At 46.0% G+C, this 11,199-nt stretch overlaps 1 protein-coding gene across 1 annotated transcript; it reads left to right on the forward strand.

Moving 5' to 3' along the window:
* Positions 1-7,548: 7,548 nt before the first annotated feature.
* On the forward strand, positions 7,549-9,948 carry LOC118574712 (transcription factor SPT20 homolog). Its single transcript, XM_036175629.1, has one exon. It carries the CDS (start codon positions 7,555-7,557, stop codon positions 9,946-9,948), a length of 2,394 nt encoding a protein of 797 aa, XP_036031522.1. The 5' UTR covers positions 7,549-7,554.
* The last annotated feature ends 1,251 nt before the right edge of the window (positions 9,949-11,199 follow it).

Below are 11,199 nucleotides of genomic sequence, written 5' to 3' on the forward strand. Positions count from 1 at the left end.
CTTTCACCTATGAGTTCTTAGAGAAATGTGTTTTTCTCATGAGACAAGAAAATTTCATTTTCGTATACATGTTCTGTTTTATGACCTACTATTTCCCATAAAAGGATCTTAGAGAAAACCAAGGGACCAAAACTAAATAACACTATTAGTCGTGAAACAACCCTGGGCAAAATCAGCTCTCAGCCAGTATGGTCATCTGTAAATGACGTGAATTTGCTTATTTTTTGCAGAGTATTCTTTTTGTTTAAAGTTGTACAAAGAAAATAGCTTTGATATTAGCTGATTTACCATCGGTCCCCTGTAAAAATCAAAATTCTATTTGACTAATATGGTTATCTCCATAGCTGGAAGGGTATTCATAAATGAACAAATTTATTTTTGTTTAATGTTTAGAATATCTGCCATTCAGAGGTTTTGACAAAATGAACAGGGACCTTCACTGACAAAGGACTGTTATTCTCAATATGCAACCAGCTATTAAGTTCAACTATAAGAAAATGAACAGTCCTATTTAAAATGAACAAAATTCATGAGCAGACATTTTACTAAATAAGATTCCTGACTCCTAGCTTTCTGACCTGAACAACTAGCATGACAGACTTGCCATTTCCTGAGATGGGATACTCCTTGGACAATTGTATACTAGGTTACCTTACACAGGACCATTCCCTTAGTTCTTTTCCTCTAGATCTGCCCTCTGATAGCCTCAGAGCGTGCTACAGTTCTAGGTTAGGGGTGCTCAGAATAAACACCAATGAGATCTGGAGAGCAGAACTGGAGCATCAGCCACTATACCTTAAAGGTCTGTGTCAGGCATCAGGCGCCACTGCAGCTCACACACATTGCTGCTGACCTGATACCTCACCCCGTTAACAGTCTCCAGTGGTGATATGGGGCAGGGGTAAGCAATAGCTGGAACCTCAGCCCCCACTGGATCTCTTCTCTCAGCTTTCCTGTATCCAGGGCCAGGCTTCTGTACAGCTCAATGAGAAGGGAGTTAGACCCTTCTATAGGTTACCTCTATCATCAAGGTTCAAGGCAGTAAGAGCAGACAGGCTTGTCCTCACTGGTCCCGGGTAAACCTTGTATACTCCTGGTGATCCTTGATTTCTTCTGCTTTGTGCCCCGCTTTTCTTTCAGATTGTTTTTGCACTGATAACCTGCCATGGAATCAGGTTCACTCTCTGAGAAAGAAGCAACAGCCTTCCATAGATTCCAGCAGCTTCCCTTAGTGATTCCTGGTGGAAAATGACTCTGTTCTTAGCCTCCAACTATTTCTCCCACACCTCACTTCCCTAGCTTCTCCCATGATTGAATGGAGCCTGTTTCCTATAAATAAATATGTTGTTCCATAGCACCCACAATGGTTCCAGTCCTTGTTGAAACATCGCCGATGCACTACCAAAGGAGCAAGTTGTGGTCAGGAGTTCAGTTTCAGTGGGTGAAATTTAGACTTGCTGTTCAGCATCCAGCTAAAGAGTTTGAATAGGAATCTCGATGCTGTGAGTAGTATGTAGTCCAGGCTAGAGATAGAAACTGGCAAGCCATAACTGTACAGGTAAAGCTTTGCATAAGACTAATGACATCATCAAAGTTATCAACATATAGATTAACATTAATGTATATGTGATCTTAAAGCCATGAGAGGAAATGAAGCATTAAGGGCTAGCAGAGAAAAAAAAATCAGTAAAAATACTAGATAAAGAATGATCTAATATTAAAAATAAAAAGTGCCAGATGTGGTGTCTCACATTTGTAATCGCAGCCTTTGGAGGCCAAGGCTAGAGAATTGCCATGAGTTCAAGGCCAGAGCAAGTGACATAGTGAATTCCAGGCCAGCCCGGCCTACATTGTGAAAGTCTGTCTCGAGCAACCCAGACAGAAGAAAGGGAGACGGGGAGAGAAAGTGCAGGTAGACATGAAGGTGCAGGCCAATGATCCAAGCCCTCTTGAGTCTGAAGCAGGAGACTCAGAACCCCCAGGCCAGCCTGGGCACCCTCTCTCAAGGGGAAAAAAACAGTACTTAAGGTAGGAAGTCATCAATTAAAAACCAGCTGACTAGGCTCTCCTTCAACTTGGTATGCCAGACTGGGGTTGATAGGTAAAATGAAAAAAAAAATGAATAACTAATATATTTAAATACAAAAAAGGCTGAATAATGAAAAGGGTAGGGACTTAACAAGCCTCCACCTGTGAGGATCTATGAACAGTTGATGGCTGCTGGGGGAAGGAGAATCGTTTCTTCAAGGGTGTGGCCCCTGATAGGTCAGTCATGCCTCAATGGATGGCCCCACACTCAGGTGTATATGGGCAGCTCAAATGTACTCAGCAGGTCATTTAAGAAAAAAGACATAAAGTTGGAGGGAGGAGGGGGTGATCTAGGAGGAGTTGGGGGGTGACAAGTGTCATTGATATGATCAAAATTCATTGTATTACATTCTCAACAAATTGGTAAAACTTATATATTTTAAAGCTGATTTAATACATATATTTTAAAGGCATTGAAAACTGGCACAGGATTTTGAAGAAGAACCCATGGGAAAATTTGTTTTATGCTGAAAGAGCAAACACAGAGTGAATAGTAAAGGACTGAAATGAACAAACGATCTCAGCTGCTGGATAAACCTGGAAAATTGGGGGATGCTTCTAGATTGGTTCCAAAGCAGACAAATCAAACATTCTATTTTTAATACACTTTCTAAAGATTTGGTGATGTTTTTGTTTCCATCTGACCAAAGACTCCAGTAATTAAGAAAAATGGTAAGTTTTAGAATATTAGCAAGAACAATTAGAATAAAAATAAAATAAAATAAGAAGCACACCTATCATCTGCACTATGTGCAGTTTGTAAAGGGTTATGTGGCTGGGGACTACTGCCATATTAGAGGGGTGACTCACAGCCACAGATGATTTTTGTCCCCCAGGAACATTTGGGAAATGTCTATAAATATATTTGGCTGTCATAAAACGCAGAAGGCTGCTACTGGCATCCATTGGGTAGAGATGAAGCATGCTTATAAACATCACACAAAGCATAGGACAGCTCCCATGGTGGGTGGAGATAATGCAGAGTGAGACATTATGACCTTGGGTATGGTTACTTATCACAAGAAACAGAGCAATTTTTTCTTCATTTTTATTTGTGTGTGTGTGTGTGTGTGTGTGTGTGTGTGTGCTATGACATGCATGTAGAGGCTGGGGAACAACTTTGTGGAGCCTGCTCTCTCCTTCCATCTTTATATGGATGCTAAGGGTTGAACTCAGGGCAGTATTAGGCTTGTGTGGCATCTTGATGGCCCCACCTTTTTTTTGTTACATTTTCCTGATTTTTTAATGGATTTCACATCATACATCCCATCCCACTCATCTTCCTGTCTCCTTGCTTCTGCCCTCTGCTCTTGAAACCCCTCCCCCCACCCAACAAAACAAAATTTAAAAGTAAAACCAAAAGACACCAAAACAAACAAATAAAACCCCCTATGGAAGCTGCAGTGTGGCCCAGTGAGTCACACAGTTTACCCTTTAGTCCATACATCTTTGCTTGCAAGTGCTCATCGCTATGAGTCATTGGTCTGGCTCGAGGCCTCTGGCTTCTGTTATACTATGGGGACTGGCTTCTCCCTGGGGCTCCTCTTGGATATCCTGTTGTTGTCCTGTGTCATGGAGATCTCGCATCTTGGGATCTGAAGGTCCGACCCCTTCACATGCTCCAGCAGTTCATAAATGAGGTGGATGTTGGGGTGGGCTAACTCACAGCCCTGGTTCTGGGCCTGGGTGGTAGCTGGGTTGGTCAGCCTGCCAGCTTTCCCTCATGGTAACTATGTGGGCAAACTCTCCAGCACTGCCTCAGCTAGCTCACCCAAGGCAGCCTGCAGCAAGGAGAGGGGCCAGTTCTCCTGCTCTTGGGCCCTCAAATCTGGGTCAACCACATTCACACCACCAGGGCCAGCTCTACTGTTCTTCCCAAGCAAGGTGCAGGGGCCTCTCTCCAGATTGCTGTAGGGCCTGGGGGGCAGCAGAATCACTTCTCCTGCTCTCATACCCTCGGGGATGGCTCACCTGTGCAACCCACACACACACAGACACACACAGCATTGTCAGCTCTAGTGTGCTCAGACAAAGAACTTTTAATCCAACCAAATATATTTATGATGGCATGTAACAATCACAATTACTACTGATATTTTTTAAAGCCTTTATCTGAACCTGATAGCACAGAACTCAGACAGTGATAAGCAGATCTCTGTGTTTGAGGTCAGCCTGGTCTACATATTGATTGCCAGGACTGCACAGTGAGTCCCTGCCTCACAAACAAAACAAAGCAAACAAACAGAAAGCATTTATTACAAATCTGTGTACCTCTGGGGCTTCGCCACCATGTGGTTGCTGGGAATTGAACCTGGCTCCTCTGGAAGAGCAGTCAGTGCTCTTAACCTCTGAGCCATCTCTCCAGGCCTCACAAACCTATGGATTCTTGTCATTATACGTAATCACTGTGAATATGTGTCATTGCTGTATGTAAATCTAAACATTGGAGAATCTTCTAAACGGCTGTCAAAAGGACTGGCAAATTTCAGTGCAACAAAAGGACTGGAAAAGATTCTATAAATAGTCAAAGAAATTCATCATCAAAAAAAAAAAAAAGAAAGAAAGAAGGAAAAGAGAAGAGAGAAGCTGGGGCTGGAGATATGCCTTAGTGATTAAGAGCACAGGCTGCTTTTCCAGAGGACCCAGGTTCCATTCCCAGCACCCACATGGCAGCTCACAGCTGTCTGTAACTCCAGTTCCAGGGGATCCGACACCATCACACAGACATACGTGCAGGCAAAACATCAACGTATATAAAAATTTTTAAAAATTTAAAAAAGACAAAAAACCGTGAGAGGGGCACCAGCACATTTGAAGAATTTCTAAAAACGCCAATTCAGGGCTGGAGAGACGGCACAGTGGTCAAGAGCACTTGCTGCTCTTCCAGAGGACCTGAGTTCGGGTCCTAGCACCGTGTCAGGTGACTCACAGCTGCCTGTAACCCCAGCTCCAAAGCATCCGACCAACCCCCTCCTCCGAAGGCATGTGTTTGTATGTGTGAATGAACAAATAATAAAGTAAATCTGTTTTTAAAGAGAAGAGGGTTGGAGAGATGGCTCAGAAGTTAAGAGCACTGCTTGCTCTTCCGGAAGACCTGGGTTCCAGTACCAGCACGCACATGACCACTCACAGCCCTCTGGAACTCCAGTCCCACGGGGATCTGACACTTTCTTCTGGCCTCTGAGGATACTGCACCTGTGTCGTACAAAAACAAACTCGTGGGCAAAACACCAGTACAAAAATTAATACTAGCGGGGCGGTGGTGGCGCACGCCTTTAATCCCAGCACTCAGGAGGTAGAGGCAGGCGGATCTCTGTGAGTTCGAAGCTAGCCTGGTCTACAGAGCGAGTTCCAGGAAAGGCGCAAAGCTACACAGAGAAACCCTGTCTCAGAAAAATAAAAATAAAAATAGAAAGCAAAGAAATATTAGAAACACATAGGGAAATCAAAGGTAAGTCGTTGTGAATAAGAATGTTATGTTACTGCAGGGCAAGTGATGGGAACCAGGAACAGCCTAAATACTGGAGACAAGAGATTCCAAATACAGATTTTTTTAACAGACACAGTCTCACTGAGTGGTGGTAGTAGCGCATGCCTTTAGTGCCTGCACTCCAGAGGAAGATGCAGCTGGGTCTCTGAGTTCGAGGCCAGCCTGAACTACAGAATGAATTCCAAGACAGCCAGAGCTGCACAGAGAGACCCTGTGTCAAAAAGCAAAAACAAAAAGGAGGTGAGAAAAGAGAGAAGAGAAGAGAAAAGGAAAAGAAAAGAAAAGAAAAAAGACAAGACAAGACACAATCTCACTATGTAGCCCTGGCTGGCTTCAACTGGCTATGTAAGCCAGGTTGGCCTCGAACTCCCAGAGATATGCCTGCCTCTGCAACCCGTAGATCAGTTTTTGAAGGACCCACCCAGACAAATAAAATGGTACACGATGACTCTGCAGGCTGAACTCCGGTGTAAAATGGTGGATGCTGAAACTACGTAACAAAAAATTTGCTACTTGCTCAAGCTTCGCATGCGTGTCTTTCAAGACAGCAGGAGACCGCCCCCAAAATCTTCCCGCCTCTCCAGCGGAAGTGGGGTGTCCCCTGGAAAGGAAGTTTGAAAAGGGACCCTCCTCCCCCAGAAGGCTTTATAAGGAGCGTGAGCCGCGAGCAAGCGGCGCACGAAGGCGACGACGACGTGGAGGACGACCTGCAAGAGCGAGGCAGATCCTCAGGCCTGCGCGACCACTTCCAGCCCAGAGTGGACACACCAGCAGTGAGCTCCAAAGGTATGGGTGTTTTTCAAAGTCGGCCGTTATGGTACTTTTAAAAGTCGGCCGTTAGGGTGTTTTTAAAAGTCGGCCGTTATGGTGTTTTTAAAAGCTGGGGGTGGTTTGAGCCGGGCGGTGGTGGCGGCATTAGTCCCAGCACTCGGGAGGCAAAGGCAGGTGGAGCTCTGTGAGTTCGAGGCCAGCCTGGGCTACAGAGCGAGTTCCAGGACAGCCAGGACTTCACAGAGAAAAAAAAAAAGCCGGCCATATGGGTGCTTTTGTTTTATGGTTTTGGGGTGTTTTTTTTTTTATGTTTTTTATGGGTGCTTTTAAAAGTCAGGCGTTACGAGTGCTTTTAAAAGTCGGGCAGTATGGATGCTTTTAAAGTTCGAGGCCAGCCTGGGCTACCGAGCGAGATCCAGGAAAGGCGCAAAGCTACACAGAAAAACCCTGTCTCAGAAAAAAAAAAAAAACCAACCAACAAACAAAAAAAAGTCGGGCGGTACGGGTGCTGTTAAAGTTCGAGGCCAGCCTGGGCTACCGAGCGAGATCCAGGAAAGGCGCAAAGCTACATAGAGAAACCCTGTCTCGAAAATCCAAAAAAAAAAAAAAAGTGGGGTGGTAAGGGTGCTGTTAAAAACTGGGCCGTATGGGTGCTTTTTTTTTTTTTATTTATTTTTTATGTTTTTTATGGGTGTTTTTAAAAGTCAGGGGGTACGGGTGCTTTTAAAAGCTGAGTCTTATGGGTGCTTTTAAAAGCCAGGAGGTATGGGTACTATTAAAAGCCGGGCGGTGGTGGCATACAGCTTTAATCTCAGCACTCAGGAGGCAGAAACAGGCGGATCTCTGAGTTGGAGGCCAGCCTGGGCTACAGAGTGAGTTCCAGGACAGCCAGGGCTGCACAGAGAAACCCTGCCGGGGGGGGGGGGACCCCACTTTGAAAAGTTTAATGTAGCTCTTGGTTCCTTTGGCTTGGCTTTGTGGTTACGTCGAAAACTCATGGTGCAACCTAGACTGGCTTTGCCGGTGCCTAAGCGCCCAGAATACAATGCAGGAAGGCGGGTTTCTTGGGGTCCTTATTAAATTCAGGCCCATATGCTCCTATACCAAGTTGTAGAGTTTTGCAGGACAGTTAACAGAACTGTTATGATTTCTACTTCTCCACCAACACGTTTTGTTTTTCTTTAAGGGCTCCCCTGTTTTCTTTTATGATGGAACAAACTTTACAGGAAGCTTTGGAGTGGGCAGATGATATTATTGAGACTGTCCAGCAGCAACCCCCTCCAGCGAGACCTGCATCTAGTGGGGAAAAATCTCTTCAGGAAAAACTGTTTGACATTTATGTTGAGGAATGTGAAAAAGAGCCTGAGGCAGAGGGCCTTCGAAGCAATGTCAACTTGCTAGAGAAGCTGATGAAGAGAGAGGCGTTGCCATGTCTAGTGGTTAACCTGTACCCAGAAAATCAGGGCTATTCTCTCATGCTCAAGGACAAAAGTGGGTCATTTTCAGAGACCTTTCAGTTGCCTTATGAAGTAGAGAAACTGCTTGAATATTTGGATGCTGAAGAGTTACCTTCTTTTCTGATTGATGTCCTGGAAAAGTCTCCTGTGAATGTTTTCCACCATGGGTGTGTCATAGCAGAAATCCGAGACTTCAGGCAGTGCAGCAGCATCTACCCTCCCGAGGAGCCTGGTCCAGAGCCTACTGTGTCGTCTACGGTGCCCTCTCTTGCTTACCAAACTCGGCATATTCTCTTACGTCCAACGATGCAGTCTCTAGTGAGTGACGTAGAGTCCATAACAGGTGATAACCGTCAGTGGACCCAGGAAGAAAAACTTGAGCTTGAGAGCCAACTGCTCTTAGCTACAGCAGAGCCACTGTGTCTGGATCCTTCTGTTGCTGTCACCTGCGCGACCAACAGACTGCTGTTTAATGAGCAGAAGGTGAACACTGACCCCACAAAACAATGCTTCAAGAGGCATGCGTCCCCCTTTCTGGATCAAGAGGAGGCACCATCTGGATGTACATGTTCCCCTGACCTCACAACAATGACTCCTTTCAAAAAACAGGCAACAATAATTCCAGATGACCCAACGGACCTGGGGATTGATGGAGCAGACCCCTGGAAGCACAGACTCTGTGAACTGACTGTGCCTCCAGAGATGGATATGCAGGCATATGTTGATGAGATGCCATCGCTGCCCTTTGATGAGGCAGAACCAACTGCCTCAGCAGCTTCTGAGGTAAAATATGATTGTATGTTTGATTATGAGGATGATGATCTGCTATGGGGTATGAATTCAAGTATCATGGCATCCCTTAATGATCCACTTTTCTCTGATGACATATTTCTACCTCCAGAGGACAGAAGTGATAGCCAGATGTATCTCCCTCCCATGCCCCTGGGTGATTATTCAGATGATTTCATGGCTGGGGCAAACACTGAGCCTAAGAAAACATTGGATGTGTGCCAAGAGCCTGTCCAGAGCAAAGCCAGCTGTCCAGGCATGATGCCACTGGGGTCTAGTAGCTCAGTCTGTCTTCCTCAGCCCTCCCTGGGGAAGAAGCCCACAGCCAGTTTAGTGCCATCCGCAGTCTTAGAGAAGGAAAGTGGAACTCCTCTACCTGTTCCACTTGCCCCCATCACAGGACAGGGCTCCTCAGCTGTCAGCTCCATCAGACCACAGGCTAGCCGAGACATACCACCTGCTCCCAAGGCAGCCACTGTGGTTCAGCAGACCACTGTAGGAGGGAACAGAGTTAGCACCCATCCTCCGCCTGTCCAACCCAATGCTAAGTCATCAGAAAACAACCCAAAGATCCAGCACCCCACCAGCAGCACTGGTGTGAATGTGATCCATGTGGTAAGGTCTTTGTCAAACCTTTCCAGTTTGGTGGGTAGTTCAACCCAGGCCCTAGGCTGCCCCACCAGTGCCCCAGCTGCTGAGGTAAACACTCAAACTATCCTACCAACCAGAGAGCAGCTACCTGGGCCATCAGGGCGTCCTGTGAAGCCCCCTATGCAGCTCATTATAAACAATACAGCAAATCCCTTAACTGTAAAGCTTCCCCCTGGCTCTGTCATTTTGCGCCCAGAGCCTCAGAAGCCATCCCAGGGACAGGTACGGCAGCCACAGCAGAGGCAGCCACAGCAGATATACGTATTGATTCCAAAACAGCATCAGCCACCCAGGGCCCCTGTCCCCCCACAGCCACAGCCAATGCCACCAGCTTCCTCCCAAGGGTCTAACCAACAGCCATTGTCCTTGCCAGCTCAGCAAACCAGTCACCTTAACATTGAGCAAACTGGTCGCCTCAACACTGGGGGGACCAGAGTGATTCAACAGACCCATACATCTGTGGTATGTCAGGTGGGCTCCACCCAGCAGGGTCACAGGCAGAATATTCATTCCCAGAGCTTCCAGCTCTCTGCTACCGTGGTACACCAGGGGCAGACTCAGACCCAGAATGTGCAGCTGAGAATCATACCACGCATAGTGAGTGTGTCCAGAGCAGCCCCTCAGACCTCTGAGTGTCGGCGTGCAGCTGGTGAACCCAGTGATCGAGGACCAGGAGATCCACCAACCTCCCCAAGGTCCTGAGTCTACTTCTCTTTAAAAATACCAGCATTGAGCTAAATCATTGCTCGTTTTTTTATTTCATTGTTGGTGTTTGGAAATGCAAAAATAAAAGGCTCAATGCCAAGTTTTACATAGGAACAGGGAAGGGGTTTGGAAAACTGAGGCTGTTTTGCTTTTTGCTTTGGGTAAAGTCATGTTTATTGTAGTGTCCCAGTGTGAATCCACATCCAAACTTTGTTAGCTTCAGTAATTCCAGGTTGTCATCTAGATAAACATTAAAACCGCAGTGCCACGGGGCTGGACAAATGGTTCAATGGTTAAGAGCACTTGCTGCCCTTTTTCCTTTTTTTTTTTTTTTTTTTGAGCTGAGGATCGAACCCAGGGGAGCTAGGCGAGTGCTCTACCACTGAGCTAAATCCCCAATCCCGTGCTGCCTTTTCAAGGACTGGAGTTTGGTTTCCAGCACCCATTTCAAGCAGCTTACAGCTGTCTATACCTCCAGCTCCAGAAAATCGGACACTCTTCTGGCCTCTGCAGGGACAGACTTGCATGTGTCCCTCTCGCACAAATATAAATCAAGTAGGTGCTTGGTGGTCAAGGACCTGGTTTAGTTCTCAGCACCCACATGGTGGCTCACAACCATCTGTAACTCCAGTTCCAGGGGAACTGACACCCTCTTCTGACCTCCATGGACACCAGGTACCCACATGGTGCACATACATATATACGTGCAAGCAAAACTCCCAAGCACATAAAATAAACTTAATGTCTTTTTTTATTGCAATAATACACCTTTAAGTTAATAGGTTACCAATAGTTGAGAGGCTTATTTGTAAATGGTGGTTAAAACACACACATTTCGGTGTTTGAACAATTTTAAGGACAGCTCAGTATTAGTACAATCCCAATGCTGTGCAAAATCATTCTAGAACTTCATTTTGTCAGGATTGAAACTGTACTGTTCAGCATCAAATCACCCATTTCCTGTCCCCACCCCTGGCTGCCACCCTGTACTAAAAAAATTCCAGGAGTCTGAGTGCTCTCTGCACCTCACATGTGTGGAAACATGGGGTGGCTATTATATCAGGCAGCCTTCTCACTTGGCACGAAGTCCTCGAGGTTCATGCACGTTGTGCCTGTGATGGAAGGTCGGTGCTTTGTCAACATCATTTCCCTGTGTTAAATACGGAAGGAATTGACTTGTGAGCCAGGAGAAATGTCTTTCAGGGGAATGTAGTTTAAAGGCCTGTGTGCAGCGTGTGAAATGGGAGA

The sequence above is a fragment of the Onychomys torridus genome, chromosome X (assembly GCF_903995425.1).
Source record: "Onychomys torridus chromosome X, mOncTor1.1, whole genome shotgun sequence".
Lineage (NCBI taxonomy): Eukaryota > Metazoa > Chordata > Mammalia > Rodentia > Cricetidae > Onychomys > Onychomys torridus.